The following is a 21850-nucleotide window of genomic DNA, read 5'->3' as shown; positions in this document are numbered from 1 at the left end:
ATATCTGCTTATTTGCACAAAAGGCTGCATCATACTGTAGATATTGCTACTGTGTAACATTTTACTGTAGCTCTTCACTGCTCCCCTGTGGCCATGGATTACAGATATAAACTACAATAAGCTTTGCCGGACGTTGTCAATGCAATTTTAACCCTCATCCCCAGGCTTAATTGCAGCTGGTGGATGACATTATTGCAATTTTGATCAGGATAAAAACACAATAGTATACTTCTTCATAAAAACTCTGAATGTCAACAATATAAACTAGCAGGGAAAAATGAACACTCATTTATTACAATTAAATATTGTCATGCCTACTTACATTTCTCTAACTGTGTTACAACTACACTATTGAGCTTGGAAATTACAGACGAACTGTACAGCTGTATGATTAATGGTATAGCAGAGCGTGAGGCTTGTTAAAAGGATATGTAAATTACATTTATGGGTTGCAGCATTTCAATGGCACAGAACATTTGCATCGGACGCGCATGCACGCACACACACACACACGCACGCTCGCACTGTGGCGGAATAATCAGAATTAGTTAGGTAACATAGATAATTAAGATGTCTTATCTGCATAATATGCTTATGTGATATGCTTGTGATTAGAATGTATCCCTTTGGACTCTGGTGTTGGCAGTTGGACTTCCTCCCTCAGCTGGGGCTCAGTCACCTGGTACCCAGAGAGGGGAGAAGTCAGGCTTGTCTTTCACATGTCGCTGGTGCTAGATAGAAATAATTTCCACCACAGCACGCAAGCATGCACATAAACACACAGACAGGTGTGATGAACCCGGACAGATTCCATTCTGAACTGTTTCGGGTCATTAGAACCATTGAGGGGAAAACATTGGGCATGCAATGCTTCAGACCCTTATTTGTTTAATAAATGTGGCTGCTGCTTGCAATACAGAATAACAAGAGCGACCTTCGAGTTAATTTCCATGGGCAGTTATACATGGCAGTTTAAGTTATCATACCCCTATGCTTCTGGCTGAGATAAATTAAGATGATACAGTAGATGGTATACACAGTAGGATGGCAGAAAGTTAAGTAATTCCTTTACTTTTGCGTTAATTTAGCACCTCCTGGAACAGAAAACCATTCAACTCAAGGCTGACATTCACCACACAGAAATTAGCATCGGAACACAATGTTAATGAAGTACATAGGTTATACAAAAGAGTGCAACAGTGTCCACTAATTCATCAAGACAACACTTTTCTGGGTATTTCTCTGAATAGCTTTGGTTTGTGTCAAGTACAGTACAATATTTAGTTTGAAAAGCAAGGAAGCACTTGGTACACTATGTCAGTTACAAGGCTGGAGGCAAGGCACAACAATGGAAAGCTACAAGGAAACCAAGGTGATATTATTGTACAGATAAAAGGGAAATGCATAGCCTACTCACTTTGGTATTAAATGTGATCAACACAGTGGCCATGGTTCCATTGGAAAGAATACATAGAAAGAGTCAAAATTGAAGATTACGCAACACGCCAATGGACAGTGAAATCATGATAACTGTATCTCTCCATATAAATACTACACTTAAGCTCAATCTTTTTAAAGGGCCAAGGTGAGAGCATGTTAACAAATGCTTAATCATATTATTCAATATCTCCCTGACAAAGGGATTATTACAACATAATTGCTATATGTCCATTGTGGGTATACAGCAGTATTCAACCAACTACAGTGTTTCCAAATCTAAGATAAAGTTACTAAGACATTCGAATGAAAATACATTTTGTGATATGAACGACATGTTTCTTTGCTAAATTCTTTTTTTGGTAACACTTTACTTATGTCTGTATAATGCATTATGACTTGTTATAAGCATGTATTGGCTCTCAATCTTTTATACACACAAATCTGTAAAATCTTTCTATGTGACTCAAACAGATTGTTAATAACTCAGGATCACTCTGAGATGCTACAAAGATATTGTAAGGGTATCATACATTTTAAAGGCAGTGCATTATTAATGCATCATAATGCATTACACTCACTGACTTTAAGTGAAATGTTCACGCTTTTCCCTCCAAACTCCATCGCTGATAACAAAACTGATCCCAGTTCAGCTGTCTGGCATTAACAGCTGATCTGTAACTGAGGTACTCCCAAGAAGGTACCAATCTTCTACCAGATTGCTATCATACTCATAGCACACAATAGACAACATAACATCCAACAAACAGACAGGCCATCAGGTAACTAGACAGGCAGTTAAAGTGGAATTCCACCACTTTTTAAACTTGTATTCTTTATCTCCAGCACCATTTTCAGTTTTAATGTTGATGACATCATGTGGCGCATTCTTAGGACTGTTTCTTCTTATCTTTTTAACTACAGACCATTTGCACATACAGTATGTAGACTGGTATGGTGCTGGAGATAATGAATATGAGGTTTTAAAAGTGGTGGAATTCAATCTTAACTTTTCATTCAAATGTGTATCCAGTAATGAGAAAAATGTGTTCCTGCCCAGGCAAAATTAGTTCAGTAGGTAATAGAGCAGCAGTAGCAGTAAGGAGGAGAGGCCATGCAGACTGCAAAGCATCTCTGGATTCAGTGGGAAATTCCTATTTTTATTTGACAAAATGTGAGGGTGAAAGGTCCAAAACATGATCACTCTTTTTAAAAGCATGTTTCACTTTTGCACCATTTGATTTTGCATTATTTTAGATCAGTTTTTTTGTGTGTGCATTTTTAACTTTTGCACAATACATTTAGTATTATTTTAGACTTTTGAGTCAGACAGTTTTTTTTGTTCAGTGTGAAGAGCATTCCTCCCTCTCCTTATTACATAGCATCCAACAAGAGTCATCAGGCAGTCAGGCACTTTGTCAGGCAGTTAACTTTCCATTCAAATGTATCAAAAAGACTGAGTCCTAGATTCAATCAGTTCAGCATTAACCCGCGATAACCAACAACTGCATAGCATACCATTTATTTTGTTTAGGGCGGTGTCAGAGGTGTAACTGCATTGGAGATGTAAAATCCACAAGCTACTCCTGGCTATATACACCAAGTCGCATTAGTAGAAATCCCATGCAGTGTTACAATTTCAAACACGGGAATATGAGAATCCAGACCTCGATTAGGCTGATATAAATCCTTATTATTTTGTTTAATGATTTTTGAGTGTCATTATAGGCTATGTAATTATAGGCTATGTTACAGAGGTCAGAGGTCAGCCTGCCTGCTAGCGAGAAACACTTCCGCCTGATTCGGGCTCACACTGAGGCTCGAACCTAGGACCTCTGCCTTGCTATAACACACGTGACCGCCTTCCTTGACATACCAACCATTTTCTTTTGGAGCTATTGAAAAATATCTAATTCAATTGCTCCTTTGGATACATTTCACGCTAGCTGTGGAGTGAGCTTACGGTATGTGATTCACTCTGTTACACTCAACCCTTCTAAACTCGCTTCAAAGCAAGTGATCCCGGATGTTGACCCGAGCCCAACTGCTCATCAGGGTCATGGCACCACTGTTTTCGGACGTCACAATGCTTGCTTAGCGAGAACCACTTCCTCCTGAATCGTCCCAAACCAAGGCTCAAACCTAAGATCTCTGATTTTCTAGCAAATGTGTCAACATATTAACTGTTTGACATATATGAAGAAAAAAAATTATTCGACAGCGCCATCGGCTCCAACGCATGATTATGCTCTGCAGCTGTCGGTTATCACGGCTTAACGCTGAACTGATTGAATCTAGTCCTGGATCACACTGACCATCCGCCATAAAACAGTCCAGTCATTTAATAATAAAAACAAAATACAAACAAACAAACAGTAAAACTGAGAACAAAACGTCAGATTAAGCAGAGGCCACTACCGGGTTGCGTCTCAATAGTCTTTCCTAGTTTCCTTGTGCACTCTCCTTCTGTCTATGCCTTGCTGAAAACGTCAGCGTGAGGCGAGGAGAGGACTGGAGGGGATGAAACATGGAAACGAAGATCAGCGCTTGTAAAAATTGAGACATCCTTTGGTATCGCTGGAAGCACCATGATTGAAACACTAGTCATTATTGAATTAATCAGTCTCTCTGTTGCCCTACAGTGGCTGATAATGGGAGGTGCATCTCCAGTTTATTCCCTATCAGTTCTAGCTCTTAGAGTCACTGCCACTGCTTCATACAGACCTGACAGGGACTGACTATACTCCCCTGGTAGTCTCGTTTCACTGTCTGAGGCCTGGGTTTACTGCGTAAGCAGAAGAAGAAGTGTGAGCATACGTCAGACCACATTACAGAAATGCATTGATGAATACTCTACTGCGATGTTGCAGCTGTAGGCACAAAGTCCCTTTATATAATTATGGAACTAACTGAGACATGGTTTTCAAATGAATATTACAGCACTCACGAGTTCATCAATAGAGTACCGGATAATGTGAAAACACCGGGTAAATGTGTACTGTATAATGAATTACTATATGAAGACAATATTCACGATGTGCTGGTTTTACCTGAACATGTTTTCGGGGTCCAACAAGGCCAGCCAGTAGCTGTAGGAGTTAGTGTAGTAGTTGCAAGTCCCTCGCCCATGGCACTCAATGAAGGGAATCTTCCGGAACTCTTCTAGGCAGGACCACAAAGAGGCCAGCGGCTGGCCAGAGCCCTCCGCTCCAGCCCCTGTTTGCTGTGAACACACTTTACATATATAACATGATATCATATGATATAGCACAGAATGTCATCTTTAGCACTACCAGTTCTATTACCTGCAACCCAAAACTCTGAAAATCATTGTGGACATACGGTGCATTCAGAAAGTATTCAGACCATTTGACTTTTTACACATTTTGTTACGTTCACAGCCTTATTCTAAAATTGATTCAATTGTTTTTTTTTACATCATCAATCTACACACAATACCCCATAATGGCAAAGCACTGTTTTACAGGAAACTAATTGACAACATACTTTCAACAATCTTATAGGAAAGGACATTCAACAAGCGCAGCAGTTACACAAATGACTGATGATTGGCTGAGAGAAATTGATGATAAAAATATTGTGGGGGCTGTTTTGTTAGACTTCAATGCAGCTTTTCACATTATCGATCATAGTCTGCTGCTAGAGGCCTTACTTTTTTCAATCTTCACTAACGACATACCACTGGCTTGAGTAAAGCGAGTGTGTCTATGTATGCGGATGACTCAACACTATACACGTCAGCTACTACAGCGAGTGAAATGACTGCAACACTTAACAAAGAGCTGCAGTTTGTTTCAGAATGGAAGCATTGTATTTGGGACAAATCATTCACTAAACCATAAACCTCAACCAAATATTGTAATGAATTACATGGAAATGTAGCAAGTTGAGGTGACTAACTGCTTGGAATAACCCTGGATTATAAACTGTCATGGTCAAAACTTGTTGATACAACAGTAGCTAAGATGGGGAGAAGTCTGTCCACAATAAAGCACTGCTCTGCCTTTTTAACAACACTATCAACAAGGCAGGTCCTACAGGTCCTAGTTATGTCGCACTTGGACAACTGTACAGTCGTGCCACTAAAGGGGGACTTAGGAAAATTACAATTGGCTCAGAACTGGGTGATTGACTTCATCTCTACTTGTTTTTGTAAGAACTGTTGACAAGTTGAATGCGCCGAGCATTCTGTTTAAACTACTAGCACACAGCTCGGACACCCATGCATACCTCACAAGACATGTCACCAGAGGTCTCTTCACAATCCCCAAGTCCAGAACAGACTATGGGAGGCATACAGTACCACATAGAGCCATAACTATATGGATCTCTATTCCACATCAGGTAACTGATGCAATCATATTTAAAAAACAGATAAAAATACATCATATGGAACAGCAGGGACTGTGAAGAGACACACACACGGGTACAGACCCATGCACTTCACGGTAAAATCTACACTTGTGGTATTCAGTGTTTGATGCATACGCACATGGGCTCTAGCACACACACTTTACACACATGTACTTTGTAATATTGTTGTATGGTGGTGTCATACATTTTGTGTTGTGGATATGTGGTGGTGTGACAGTGTTATATGATGTACTGTTTTATATTTAGTTTTATGTGTAATGTAAGTGTCTTAATGTGTTTGGAACTCAGGAAGAGTAGCTGGTGCCTTGGCAGCAGCTAATGGTGATCCCTAATAAAATACCAATGCATAATAGCAAAGGGTCTGAATACTTATGTAAATAAGGTATTTCTGTTTTTGACATTTTATAAATTAGCCAAAAAATTAAAAAAACTGATTTCGCTTTGTCATTATGGGGTATTGTGTGTAGATTGATGAGGGAAAAAATGATTTAATACATTTTAGAATAAGGCTGTAATGTAACAAAATCTAAGAAAAGGGAAGGTGTCTAAATAATTGTTGTCTCCACCTTCTTGCCCTTTATGCTGTTGTCTGTGCCCAATAATGTTTGTACCATGTTGTGCTGCTGCCATGTTGTGTTTCTACTGTGTTGTTGTCATGTGTTGCTACCATGATGTGTTGTTGTCTTCAGTCTCTATGTAGTGTTGTGGTCTCTCTCTTTTTGTGATATGTGTTTTTGTGATATGTGTTTTGTCCTAGAGGAGATCTGCATGGAGGAATGGGCCAAAATACCAGCAACAGTGTGTGAAAACCTTGTGAAGACTTACAGAAAACGTTTGACCTCTGTCATTGCCAACAAAGGGTATATAACAAAGTATTGAGATAAACTTTTGTTATTGACCAAATACTTATTTTCCACCATAATTTGCAAATAAATTCATAGAAAATCCTACAATGTGATTTTCTGGATTTCTTTTTCTCATTTTGTCTGTCATAGTTGAAGTGTACCTATGATGAAAATTACAGGCCTCTCTCATCTTTTTAAGTGGGAGAACTTGCACAATTGGTGGCTGACTAAATACTTTTTTGCCCCATTGTATATATATATATTATTTTTTTTATCCCAGCCCCCGTCCCTGCAGGAGGCCTTACAGACTGATTGCACAAAATGGAAATTGGTCTTCTGCTGTGCCCAACCACTCTGACACACACACACACATACACACACACACATACACACATAACGCTGAAGTGTTACAGATTGATTGGGCAATCAACATTTAAAGGTAATTTCCAATTGAGCCCGACATATGCAGCATTTACTGTGAATACAGACTCCACTAGAGCGGAGACATTGCCTTTAAATTTGAATCACGCTGTAACGCCGAACTTCAGGACTACGAATTGAATCCAGCCCTTGGTTGAAGAGGGTTGAGTAGTAGGCAGCTACTAGTGCAGTGCCCGTTGAGCAGTTTAGGGGTTAAGTGTCTTGCTCACAGGTACAACCGCAGGTGATGGCATCTAGGACACTGAAGGCAGCAACCCTCAGGCCCACTCTCGAACAGATTTTCCCCTATCACACATGGGATTCAAACAGGCAACCTTCCGGTTGCTGGCCCACTCCTCGAACCTCTCTATTGGTATGGCATTGCCATAAGCAAGTAAGCATAGTTTTCAGTTACTAATGAACCGCCATTATACTATGGCCCAGAGTTCTTCCTGGCCTTGAGGTTTTCCTGATCAGGTAAAACATTTGTTCAGGTAAAAATGTACTTGCATTCCATTCAACTACTGAATTAATTCATCCATACAGGAGTTCCTCTTTCTCAGACTGTAGTTCCTACCATGACAAAAGAGTAGGCAGCACAAAGACAGAGCCAGCCCATATAGCGCAAATACGGTATGATTGATTGATATAATTTGGCAGTTACATTTTTTTAAATAAACATACATCACATTGACTCTGAAGAGCATGCTTGGGCAGACAAGGAAACTTGTCAAGCCAGCAACATTTTTCATTAATTCAATTCAATTTAGGGTTGCAAAATTCAAGCTAGCGTGGAGTGAGTAACTTTCTCAAAATTCCCAGGTTTTCCAAAAATCTTGGTTGGAGGATTCCAGATGTCCTGCTAATTCCTTTCTGATTACAGGAATATTCCAAACGGGATTTCTGGATTTTGGCAAAGTTTCTGGAATTTTGCAACTGTAATTCAATTCAATTTACAATTCAATACATCCCCTCAGGGGCATTTTACCCAGCAGAGTGGGGATTCCCAGCTATCAGGGCAGACCCATATTTACTTATAGAGTGACACTGGAGTTCCTTCCTGTGTTATGTCTAGGACAATCTGTTCAAACCAGTGTATACTAGAGCAGAACCTGCTGAAATATCTCTCCAGTGAGTCACCAGAGATGAGGGCCACACCAAGCGATGCATGGCCTCATCTGTGGACAGCCGGTAGGAGTAGTCTTTGCAGGAGGCTTAGCGGCTCGTGCTGTCCGTGTTGCAGAATTAGAAGGGCATGGTAGAGAAACGAGGCTGACAGCTCCCCAGTGTACCTGGACAGCGGGCAAACTAGAGAAATATAATCAATGTATTTCTATTGGGCAGAAAGCAGCATATCCAGGAGACGGAACCGTTGTTATGTTATCGGATAGAACAGCAGGGATTGGGTTCTTCTTCGGAGACTGTGTGTGTGTGTGTGTTTTTGAGTTATATACGGTATGTGCATGAATATCTGTGTGTGTGTGCATGTATGTGTGGTTGTGTGTGCATAAATGCATGCATGCCTATGTATATGTATTTATATGTGCATCCATGGATGGATGTGCATGCACATGTGTGTGTAAACTCATACCCAGATTCTGGCCATGGCCTCTGTTGTTGCCGTTGATGAACAGGAGGGAGTATCCGGCGTAGATGAGGTTGCTGCCCCCTGGGCACTGTGGCACGTTCTGACTGTGACGGGTGAATAGGAAGCCGTCCGCTATTGGCCCGGCAAAGTAGGAACCTGGAGGGCCTTGGGAGCCTTTGGATCCCGGAGTCCCCTGCTCACCTTGGATACCTGAGGAAACAATCCCATAGTATCTTTTCACAGACACTCTTTTCACAGACCCTCTGCCATAGTGTCTGTTTAACACTTTTGGGCACTCTGCAATTGATAATTATAAGTCAGGGTTAATAAGTAAGTTTCCATGTATGGATGAGAAACAAGTAGTATATAAAGATAGGGAGGAGGATGCATGGTGTGTGTGTGTGTCTGTGGAGTTTCTTCAGAGGAGGAAGGGGGGGACCATCCTACTCAGTGAATTTCATAAAAATAAAAATTGTGAAACATTTGATAAAGTTATCCTTCTAGATAGAATGATACAAAATATATTAATGTCACCAAATAAATGATTAAAGCACACTGTTTTGTAATGAAGATCTACAGTAGCCTCAACAGCACACTCTAGGGTAGCACCATGGTCTAGTGCTGAAATAATTATCTACAGCTAGTTAGCACTGCAGTGCATATGTTGTGAGTAGTTGACTCAAACAGAGAGAAAGACAATAGCTGAACAGTTTTGAACAAATTAGTTCGTTAAAAAAATGACCCTGCCCTGAACTTAGTCACTGTTAATAGCCAGCTACCACCCGGTACTCTACCCTGCACCTTAGAGACTGCTGCCCGACGTATATAGTCATTGAACACTGGTCAATTTAATTATGTTTACATACTGCTTTACCCATTGTGGATTATAGGAATATATTATATACTGTATTATAGTCAAGGCTCATCCTATATAATTACTGCTTGTCACACCTTTGCTATTCTTACACTGTCCAAATTATCTATACACACCATCATAAACATACACTACCATTCAAAAGTTTGGGGTCATTTAGAAATGTCCTTGTTTTTAAAAGAAAAGCCAATTTTTTGTCCATTAAAATAACATCAAATTGATCAGAAATACAGTGTAGACATTGTTAATGTTGGAAATTAATATTGTAGCTGGAAACGGCAGATTTTTTATGGAATGTCTACATAGGCATACAGAGGCCCAATACAAGCAAACATCACTCCTATGTTCCAATGGCACGTTGTGTTAGCTAATCCAAGTTTATAATTTTAAAATGCTAATTGATCATTAGAAAACACTTTTGCATTTATGTTTGCACAGCTGAAAACTGTTCAATTTAAAGAAGCAATACAACTGGCCTTCTTTAGACTAGTTGAGCATCAGCATTTGTGGGTTCGATTACAGGCTCAAAATGGCTAGAAATAAATAACTTTCTTCTGAAACTCGTCAGTCTATTCTTGTTCTGAGAAATGAAGGCTATTCCATACGAGAAATTGCCAAGAAACTGAAGATCAACGCTATGTACTACTCCCTTCACAGAAAAGCTCAAACTGGCACTAACCAGAATAGAAAGAGGAGTAGGAGGCCCCGGTGCACAACTGAGCAAGAGGACAAGTACATTAGAATGTCTAGTTTGAGAAACAGACTCCTCACAAGTCTTCAACTGACAGCTTCATTAATTAGTACCCGCAAAACACCAGTCTTAACGTCAACAGTGAAGAGGGGACTCCGGGATGCTGGCCTTCTAGGCAGAGTTGCAAAGAAAAAGCCATATCTCAGACTGGCCAATAAAAATAAAAGATTAAGAACACAAAAGAACACAGACACTGGCCAGAGGAACTGTTGGAGCTAGAAAGATAAGCATTTTGCTGCACCTGTGATAACACCTGCAAAATATGTGTATGTGTAATTTTTTTAAATTTGATTCTTCTTAGTTTACCTTTTACTTACTTAGCTAGCTGATGCAGCTAATTTAGCCTACTCACACTTGACTCAAACAGAGGAATGATATTTATGTTAGCTAGCTGGCTAATGCTATCCAACAATGCAACTCTTCCAAGTAAAGGTATGCTTTCGGTTTTATTCATTTATTGCCACGGGGCCCGCCGGTGTAACTGCGAAACTGCTTGCTGTACACTGTACTGCGTGATTATACACATGGATTGGATTGTGGGTTTACTAACGCATTAGTTCTAGTATCTATGTTGACTATGATGTTAACTAATATGGTGTCAACGATAGGCTGTGTAGCGGTTAACGTTTTGGTCAAAACAAATCAAGCCTTATTTACACAGCACATTTCCAACATGGAAAGCAACACAATGTGCTTCACAGGAAAAAATGAATAAGAAAACTATGCAAAGAAAAACTGAAACATTTACCACAACAAACAAAAGTGCATAAAAAAGTTTAACAATAACAATAAAAACTGAAACACTATAAAAAAAAACTAAGGAAAAGCAAAGCTAAAAAGGTGTGTTTTAAGATCTGTCCAAAGTTTTGGCCCTGCTTATATTCTCTGGAAGGCTATTCCAGAGGCTGGAGGCATAATTACTAAAGGCTGGCTCTCCATGCATCTTGGTCCTATTCTTTGGAATAGTTAAAAAGCCAGTGCCAGAGGACCTGAGGGACCTACTGGGACCTACCAATAGAAGAACCTTCAAATTAATTCTAACTCACAGGCAGCCAGTGCAGAGAACTTAAAACCGGTGTAATGTGTGGTCTCCGTCTGGTCTTGGTATGAAGGTTTCGCTTGGAGAGTTTTTTTTCGCCAGGTCACAGACAGCTGTTGTGCTGTGCACTGAAGTCCACAAGCGAATGGAAATGTTGAGAATGAGAGTGCGTAGATGCGAGAAGGAATTATACAACAAGAAAAGTGATGATGCCGTTTGTGGCTGCTATGAAAGTAAACTGAGTGTGAGGGTGATCAGGGGATGTATTCATTCCTCCGATTCTGTTACAAAATGTTTCTTAAGTGGAAGCAAAAGAAACGGGATGGACCTACCTGAATTTGTCCAATAGAAACTCTTGTTTTAGTGGACTAATGGAATAATGGTAACAAAAATGTTCGTTGAATTTGGGAAAAGTGGTCAACGTAAGTTGTTGTTCTGAGGTTAAAACTTCAACATTGACAACCAAATACAATCTCAATCTACATTTAACATTGAATTTACGCTGAATTTATTCATCCTGCTATTGACAAATGTTTTATCCACTCTCATATCTAAAACCACAAATATGGAGAAATTATTACTTCAGCCTCTCTGTGGTGGGAGCCTGTAGTCACAGACTGGCTAACTAATCCTAACCCTGCTAACCTTTGATAGATAGATGCTACACAGGGACTTGAAATACATTACAGTAGAATACGATTGTGGTCACAAATTAGTAAACCTAGATTCAGCCTTAGCCTTTTGGATTGCTGTGCATGTGGGATTATGGAGTACAGGAACTTACAATTACAGGATAGCTGCTACTTCAGATGGTGTCTGAGTTTATTCTGTAGTAATTGTGGTAGCTTTGTAGTAACCATTATGTCAGACTGTTGTGGATGACCTAAAGTGGCCAGGTGAGTTGAGCAGGTACCTGGAATTCCATGGGGGACCACGGTCGCCTACGGGGCCATCATTTCCAGGGGGGCCGGTGGGTTCAGGGGGTCCAATGATGTTGGGGGCAGGTCCCACCCTCCACACCCTCTGTGTGTGTGTGTGTGTGTGTGTGTGTGTGTGTGTGTGTGTGTGTGTGTGTGTGTGTGTGTGTGTGTGTGTGTGTGTGTGTGTGTGTACTGTATGTGTGTGTGCGCTCGTGTACAAGGGACCACGTCACCGTAAAGGACGATGCTTGACGATGCTTGTGTGTGTGTACAGTGGCAAGAAAAAGTATGTGAACCCTTTATAATTACCTGGATTTCTGCATACATTGGTCATAACATTTGATCTGATCTTCGTCTTAGTCACAACAATAGATAAACGTAGTGTATTTAAACTAATAACACACAAATTATTGTATTTTTCTTGTCTATATTGAAAATATAATTTAAACATTCACAGTGTAGGTTGGGTATGTGTATGTATGTGGTACGTGAAACCCTAGGCTAAGGACTTTTCCAAAAGCTAGTTGGAGTCAGGAGTCAGCTAATCTGGAGTCCAATCAATTAGATGAGATGTTGGTTAGATTTGCCCTGCCCTATAAAAAAACTCACAAAATTTGAGTTTGCTATTCACAAGAAGCATTGCCTGATGTGAACCATGCCTCGAATCAAAAGAGATCTCAGAAGACCCAAGATTAAGAATTGTTTACTTGCACACAGCTGGAAAGGGTAACAAAAGTATCTCTAAAAGCCTTGATGTTCATCAGTCCACGGTGAGACAAATTCTATAAATGGAGAAAGTTCAGCCCTGTTGCTACTGTCCTTAAAGGTGTGACCGTCCTGCAAAGATGACTGCAAGAGCACAGTGCAGAATGCTCAATAAGGTTAAGAAGAATTCTAGCGTGTCAGCTAAAGACATACAGAAATCTCTGGAACATACTAATATCTCTGTTGACGAGTCTACGATACGTAAAACACTAAACAAGAATAGTGTTCATGAGAGGACACCATGGAAAAAGCCACTGCTGTCCAAAAAAGACATTGCTGCACGTCTGATGTTCGCAAAAAAGCACCTGGATGTCCCACAGCACTTCTGGCAAAATATTCTGTGGAGAGATGAAACAAAAATGTTGTTGTTTGGAAGAAACACACAACACTATGTGTGGAGAAAAAAAGGCACAGCACACCAACATCAAAACCTCATCCCAACTGTAAAGTATGGTGGAGGGAGCATCATGGTTTGGGGCTGCTTAGCTGTCTCGGGGCCTGGACAGCTTGCTGTCATCGACAGAAAAATGAATTCCCCAAGTTTATCAAGACATTTTACAGGAGAATGTAAGGCTATCTGTCCGCCAATTGAAGCTCAACAGAAGTTGGGTGATGCAACAGGACAACGACCCAAAACACCGAAGTAAATCAACAACAGAATGGCTTCAACAGAAGAAAATACTCCTTCTGGAGTGGCCCAGTCAGAGTCCTGACCTCAACCCGATTTAAAATGCTGTAGCATGACCTTGAGAGCGGTTCACACCGGACATCCTAAGAATATTGCTGAACTGAAATAGTTTTGTAAAGATGAACGGTCCAAAATTCCTCCTGACCGTTGTGCAGGTCTGATCCGCAACTACAGAAAACGTTTGGTTGAGTTTATTGCTGCCAAAGGAGGGTCAACCAGTTATTAAATCGAAGGGTTCACATACTTTTTCCACCCTACACTGTCATTGTTTACACGGTGTGTTCAATAAAGACATGAAAACGTGTAATTGTTTGTGTGTTATTAGTTTAAGCAGACTGTGTTTTTCATTTGTTGTGACTTAGATGAAGATCAGATCAAATTTTATGACCAATTCATGCAGAAATCCAGGTAATTCCAAAGGGTTCACATACTTTTTTATGCCACTGTATATTTGTCACTGTTCATGACAAACTTTTGACGAAGGGCAACCACCTTTGGCCAATGTTTTATCCAGGTGATCTCTAATTACACTTTTAAAACACACTTAGATCATCCTCACAGCTGATCTCAATTGCTACCAAAATGTCCTGCTCCCTAAAAGCAGAGCGACATGTGAGGTCAGTATTAACTTAGTCGTGCTTTCTCCTAAAAAATGTCCAAGGTCTCTACAGGGTTTTATCTTCAGTAGAAATAAAACCTGGTAATTGAGCAGACTAAGGGGCAATCATTCGGTACAACTGAAATAAAGTCATTTCTCATTTAAGACTGTGGTAATAAATCATACAGGTTATATGAATGGAAAACTCATGATGGAGCACTCACCACCTTTTTATTTACCATTTATACATTTTTTGTATTACATTTCAGCTCCCACATCACTCTCTGCCACATTGTCTCAAACTGCACCATTTTGTTTCCCTCCGTCGCCCACGCACTTGACCTTTCCATTGTAACCTTTCCATTGTGTTAACGATGGAGGATTGGTTGATTTCCAGTTTTTAAGTATATGTTTTTTTAAGACGATTGACGAGGAAAGTATCGACCCAAACCAATCGGGTATCTCACTGCACACTCATATGCCATGTCTTGAAATATGCAGACAGATGGTTTCAAATTACATTTACATTGTAATACTTCTGACAGACGACTTTCTAACTCCGCCCATAACTTTGGGATTTTATAACATTGCCAAAAGGCATGGATTATTGAGTCATTGTTAGTTACAAGACTCCACGGCAAGCTTAAGACATGACTCTGCAGTTGTGCTGTAGAATTTGTGCATTTTGTCTCTTGTATAATAAATTATATACATTAGTTTATACTGGATTAAGTGTGAATTTTAACTCTAATCTCATTAGTTATGTCCCAACATTCCCTCTATCTTGCATATAGAAGTTATTTTTAGGTCTTGGTTAATTTACAATTTATGTAATCTAATAATAAGAATTTGTCTAATCGATGTGAAGAAGCCTACTGAATCCGATGGAATCAAGCCCTTCTTCCTAAAAATAGCTGCACCTGTCATCTCCTCCCCTCTCTCTCTCTCTCTCATCTCTTCAACTATCCCTGGAGTATGCCTCTATCCCCAAAGACTTGAAATATGCATATGTTCAACCACTGTTCAAAGGTGGTGACATCACTGATCCCAACTTCTACCGGACTATATCCATCCTCCCCTGCCTCTCCAAACTCCTAGAGCAGATAGTAAACACCCAACGTACCCAATACCTGAGCTATAACAACATCGTCTCCGAGTTCCAGTCTAGTTTCCGAAAATGTCACAGATAATTGTATTTATTTATTTACAATGACGGCCTACACGGGCCAAACCCTAACGAAGCTGAAGCTATGGGACACACAATCACGGCCAGTTGTGATACAGCCTGGAATCAAACTGTTGATGGAATTTATAGGTTTAAATGAATGACTAGAATTTTCCACCCTGAAGCCATATAATTGTATGAAATTGATTAATAGTCAGTAAAATTACAATAAATGATGTGTGTAGTTTTAGTCATGATGTGTGTAGTTTTAGTCACAATTAGGGTAAAACAATATAAACTGTACAATATGTCTCTAAAGTGTCTTAAACACAGACTGTCTGAGCAAGATTCGGTGCCGACCTTGGCTAGGGGCCACTGAGAGATTTGGGAAAGGACAGGGAGGGATTCTCACGGTCCCTAATCTTTGTCGGCTGGGTAGCAGGACAGTATGTGCGTAGGATACCTACTGTTTGTGTGCAAATGTATGTGCGTATGAATTCTGTTTGTGTGCAAGAGTATGTGCGTAAGGAGCTAGTATAAAATTAATGGTTTTGTTCAACTAACCAGCGCTCTCGTGAATAAACCTTATTGACTATTTTAGCTGGGCCTCCGTCTGTTTCATTTCATTTCTACTGTGCTATCTACTGTGCTAACGTTTATTTTTAGGTTGCAGGGTGGTTCTGAGAACATTTTACTCTGGTTCCCTCAAAGTTTTCCTGGGAAACGGAAATGATTGGTTATTTGTGACTTATTTCAGGAGATCCATTTGAATGTAAACTTTATTTTTAAAACAAAATGCAATTTTTGCCAGAAATGCCTTCTAGAACATGTGAACTTTCATCTGCCTTAATAACAAATTTGTACACCATCTGTAAATACGAATAAAATTGTTAAATTATGAGCCTAGTTGGTTTAGACACGGAAAAAGCCAGCAACCTTCACGCTAGCCATGATTGGCTGAGATAATGAGTGGGCTGGACATGGCGAGAGATGAGTTCGGATTGGTCTGCCATGTAGACAACTTCTGTCTATAACATGAGCTGGTCAGTATGTGTAGGTAATCCTTTCTAATGTGTTTAAAAATATATATATCACGTAGTAGAACTGCATAAGAGTTGCTATCCACTTTCTGGAGAGCAGAGTTTTGAAATCAGTGGAATTAGAGTATGATAGCTATGGAGATGGAGAAAATTCTGGCATTTGAATGGAATTGTGAAGAGGGAGTCAAAAAAGAAACACACAAAAGGCTGTTGTATAAAACACCTGTCTCCGGATTACATCTTCAAACTAAGGGCAACCATGGCATCCCTGACAGAGAGGGTGAAGCATCCATCCACCTATATGGGTAAGATAGTCTAACTAGCTACATTTTCAGAAATTACACGTTTTACATTTTGTCAGAAAGTTGTTTTCATTTCAAGTTGAAGTGTACTGTTAGCCAGCTAGCTAACATTAGCTGGCTGGCTGACTCACTAGCTAACTTTACATGTATGATCTGTGTAGTAATATTATTCGTATCGCAGAGCCATTTGCATTGCTAGTTATAGCCTAATGTTAGCTAGCTACCAGGTTGGTTAGCTACTTGCAGATTCATGCAGGGTAGTAATGTTATGAGTTGGGATTATGGTTAATTGTTTAGCTAGCTACATGTCTAAACAAAAGACTCCACTATGCAAGTAACCATTTCAATAGAATGTTCATGATGTCACTACGACAACTGTCGAAAGACGTAACTGGTAAATTCGCTCTGGTTATCAACTCCAATTACAGAGCACTCTCGTCTGAGTATGCCAGAGCGCAGAATAACTGACAAATTTACAAACACTCAAAACCAGTTAAATATGGCCAGTGTCAGTAAACGTAAACAATAATTAAATTGTGCCAGTAGCACAATTGCAGTCACCAACTCTCTGGATAACATAAAAACCGCCGAACCAGCTCTGCTAGGGCGAGTAAAATGGTCAGAGTAAGCTGTTCTCTCATTTGTGTCTGGAAGAATCTAGCAAGCTAGCCAACCGGTTAGCTTGGGTGCTTGACTGCTGTTGTTAGGGCTGAACACTCGAATCAACCCTACTCCTCGGGCCAGAGCGTCCAGTGTGCGCTCTGAACGCTCCGTGAGCTAAACGCTTTGATTTTACGAACGGACAATCTGACAATGCTCTGAGTTTACGAACGCCCAGAAAACACTCTGGCATTCCAGATAAAATTTATGAACACACCCGTATTCTAAACCAGCCTTTAGTCTTGAAATCTTTGGTAGTTTAGTACATTGCCTCACATGTGAATCCTTAAAGAGATGGGTGGGGCTAAAGCTTAAGAGGGTGTGAACGATGCTGAATTGGTGTAGACAGAGAAGAGATTTAAAGTATGTGTACCAAAATATTAAAGGGACAATTTCTCAAAAGTGATTTTACAAGTTTATCAACTTTCAAAGCTCTGAGTCTCTACTTTTATGAGTCTTTACCTTTTTTTAAACCAGGGCTATTCCAACAAGAAACACAATATACCTAATTCTACCACTGAAAAAACCCTTAATCATGCATAGAACAAGGAAAACCACCAAGAAAAAGGAAACAAAAAGAAACACAGGCAATCTAACTCCAGACACCACTGGCTCATACAATTCCCAGCATGCACCAACACTCCCAGCATGCAGAGAGAGAGCGAGACAGAGAGAGGGAGAGAGACTGACTCACTCAGTGGTCTACAGTACATTTCTCAGCATTTGTCTAACAATGGCTACATCCCAAATGGAATACTATTCCCTATATTAGTGCACTATTTTTGACCAGGACCTATAGGGTTCTGGTCAAAAGTAGTGCGCTATATAGGGAATTGGTAATTAGTTGTCAGTGTGCTTGCATACCTTGATCACCAGTATAGCCAGGGGGTCTGAGGGGCCCAGGCAAACCCGGGAAGCCTTTGATTCTCCCAATGATCTGAATCAACTGTAGGTGAAGTAAATCAAGCAGAGCTTAAAACTAGCCAAAGTCCAAGGTACCAGCATTGCAGATTGATAGACTGTATAGTAGGCTGACTTTCCCTTAGTGCACTTCTTTTGACCACAGCTGTTGCACCTCTGGTGAAAAGTGCTTAGGCTCTGGTAAAAAGCAGTGCACTATATGGGGAATAATAATAACAACAATCATCTATTTAACTAGTATAGCGCTTTTCATTACAGAAAATAATCTCAAAGTGCATAAAAAGCCAAACAAACAAACAACACATTTACATTGACATGGTAGAATAGGGTGTAATTTCAGATTTGCAGATATACAAGATGAGTATGTTAACTAAGTTAACTAATAAAAGCACTATTGACTATTGTTTCACCATTGTCAACTATTGATATTATATGATATTAATATGAACATGAAAATGATGGAAGAATATATTGTAACTCACATCCCCTGGTGGACCTGTGGATCTGCTGTCACCTTTGTCACCCTGAATACACACAAATACACAGTCACAGAGAGGATGACCCACACGTATACATTACAAAGAGAGTAGAGTGACTGCAATACTCAAAATGAGTGTAGGGCAGAGTTGGGGTAAATTGCATTTGAATTCCAATCAATTCAATGTTAAGAGAATTGGAATTTCACTGTACTTCCTGAATTGACTGGAATTTAAATAGAATTGACCCCAACCATATTTATTGAGGTCGGAATACAGACTTGAGATCCGTGCACGTAACTCTGACTCTAACCATGCATGTAACTCAAACAGAAAATAATCGCACAGATCTTAAGTGCGGATTCAGTAAATCAGTAAATCAAAGTTTATTTGTCACGTGCGCCGAATACAACAGGTTTTGTGAAACCTTACAGTGAAAGGCTTACTTACAGGGTCTAACCAATAGTGCAAAAAAGGTGTTAAGTGAAAAATAGGTAAGTAAATAAATAAAACAATAGTAAAAAGACAGGCTATTAAAGTAGCGAGGCTACATACAAGCACCGGTTAGTCAGGCTGATTGAGGTAGTGTGTACATGTAGATATGGTTAAAGTGACTATGCATATATAATGAACAGAGAGTAGCAGTAGCGTAAAAGAGGGGTTGGCGGGTGGTGAGAGGTGGGTGGCGGGACACAATGCAGATAGCCCGGTTAGTCAATGTGCAGGAGCACTGGTTGGTCGGCCCAATTGAGGTAGTATGTACATGAATTTATAGTTAAAGTGACAATGCATATATGATAAACAGAGAATAGCAGCAGCGTAAAAAGAGGGGTTGGGAGGGGCACACAATGCAAATAGCCCGGGTAGCCATTTGATTACATCAAAAAATAAAGTAAAGTAATCCTTCTAACCCCCCCCCCCCCCCTTAAAAGAGTTAGATGCACTATTGTAAAGTGGTTGTTCCACTGGATATCATAAGGTGAATGCACCAATTTGTAAGTCGCTCTGGATAAGAGCGTCTGCTAAATGACTTAAATGTAAATGTAATTACCTGTTCAGGAGTTTTATTGCCTCTGCCAAAATAAAGTGTGTGCCTGTTCACAACTCTCTGCTCTCCTGCACCTGACTTCTCCACCAGTAGCACTCACCGTGACAGAATTTCACACCACCCATGGAGTCAGCAGGAGCAGGTACCCCGGGCAGAGGAGTCGAGGAGCGCATCCGGGAACACACTTTACACAATGCTGCAACATCTCGGTGCCACGATGGATCGCGTTGTCCAGACCATGGACCGCTGGGAGAGACAGGAAGTCTCTTCAGCACCTCGACCAGCGCAACCGGGGTTACCTCTACCCGTCCCTCCTGGATCCAGTCCCAGTGGGATGCGTATCTCCCTTCCCAGAGAGTTTGGTGGGACGGCAGCACGGTGCCAGGGGTTCTTATTACAGCTGGACCTATACCTGGCCACCGTTCACCCAGCTCCCTCGGGAAGGGAGAGGGTGTCTGCCCTCGTCTCATGCCTCTCGGGGAGAGCTCTGGAGTGGGCAAACGCTGTTGGACCACATCAAGGAGTTCACCCGCCGCTTCCGGGCCGTCTTCGACCATACACCCGAGGGTAGAGCGACGGGAGTTGGCCTGCAGGGATGCCACCATCACCTTTGACCAACTGGTGGATCTGTCTATCCGGTTGGGTAACCTGCTGGTCACCCGCGGACGTCCAGAGAGGGCTCTGTCGGTTCCATCTTCCAGCACCTCCGCTCCGGTGCCCATGGAGCTGGGAGGGGCTACGCATAGGGACGCTGGAGGAGGGGCCGTCACATGCACCATCTCTGGCCGCAGAGGGCACACTGCCGGTCGGTGCCGGATTGGTCCCTCTGGGAGTCGAGGCAGCAGGCAGGGCACTGCAGGTGAGTCTGCACCACTCTCATCCAGAGTCCTCTGTTGTCCACCTCTTTGTACCTGTTTGTTTTCCTGAGTTTTCCCCGCCTTCCCAGCATAAGGCGCTCATCGATTCAGGCGCGGCTGGGAATTTTATCGATAGAGCGCATTCGCCTTAGTTTAGGGATCCACATTATTCCTGTGGTTAGACCTTTCCCGGTACACGCTCTGGATAGGCGACCATTAGGGTCCGGGCTAATCAGGGAAGCCACCATCTCCCTGGCCATGGTGACGCAGGGGGTCACAAGGAGAGAATCAGTCTCTTCCTCATTGACTCTCCTGCGTTTCCCGTGGTGCTAGGCCTTCCCTGGTTAGCTCATCATGACCCCACCATTTCATGGCAACAGATGACTCTCACGGGGTGGTTGCGAGAGTGCTCGGGGAGGTCTGTAGGGGTTTCCGTTGGTGCTACCACGGTGGAAAGTCCAGACCAGGTGTCCACTGTGCGCATTCCCCCAGAATATGCTGATTTGGCTCTCGCCTTCTGTAAAAAGAAGGCAACTCAATTAACACCCCATCGACGGGGGGATTGTGCGATAAATCTCCTGGTAGACGCTGCACTTCCCAGGAGTCATGTGTCTCCCATGTTGCAAGCGGAGATGGTGGCTATGGAGACATACTGTATGTCTCTGAATCCCTGCGTCAGGGTTACATTCGGTCCTCCACTTCACCCACCTCCTTGAGTTTCTCTTTTGTGAAGAAGAAGGAGGGAGGTCTGCGCCTGTGCATTGACTATCGAGGTCTCAATCAAATTACGGTGAGGTACAGTTGCCCGCTACCTCTCATCGCCATGGCGATTGAGTCAATGCACGGGGCGTGCTTCTTCACTAAACTGGATCTCAGGACTGCGTACAACCTGGTGCATATCCGGGAGGGAGACGAGTGGAAGACAGCGTTTAGTACCACCTCAGGGCATGATGAGTACCTCGTCATGCCATACGGGTTGATGAATGCTCCATCAGTCGTCCAATCCTTTGTGGACGAGACCTTCAGGGACCTGCACGGGCAGGGTGCAGTGGTGTATATCG

At 41.4% G+C, this 21850-nt stretch overlaps 1 protein-coding gene across 1 annotated transcript in view; it reads right to left on the bottom strand.

Annotated features, from left to right (window-relative positions):
- Nucleotides 1-265: 265 nt before the first annotated feature.
- Nucleotides 266-21850, bottom strand: part of LOC111949690 (collagen alpha-3(IV) chain-like) — a 50224-nt gene continuing 28639 nt past the window's right edge. Inside the window, exons 5-8 of the mRNA XM_070433913.1 lie at nucleotides 18891-18932; nucleotides 18352-18433; nucleotides 8689-8895; nucleotides 266-8405 (exon numbers count right to left, since the gene is read on the bottom strand). Of these exons, the coding sequence (XP_070290014.1) occupies nucleotides 8272-8405; nucleotides 8689-8895; nucleotides 18352-18433; nucleotides 18891-18932 (465 nt within the window). The 3' untranslated portion in view covers nucleotides 266-8271. The remainder of the gene's footprint in view (nucleotides 8406-8688; nucleotides 8896-18351; nucleotides 18434-18890; nucleotides 18933-21850) is intronic.

The sequence above is a fragment of the Salvelinus sp. IW2-2015 genome, linkage group LG22 (genome assembly GCF_002910315.2).
Source record: "Salvelinus sp. IW2-2015 linkage group LG22, ASM291031v2, whole genome shotgun sequence".
Lineage (NCBI taxonomy): Eukaryota > Metazoa > Chordata > Actinopteri > Salmoniformes > Salmonidae > Salvelinus > Salvelinus sp. IW2-2015.
The sequence above is the reverse complement of the archived record's forward strand: the minus strand, read 5'-3'. Positions and strand labels throughout refer to the sequence as shown.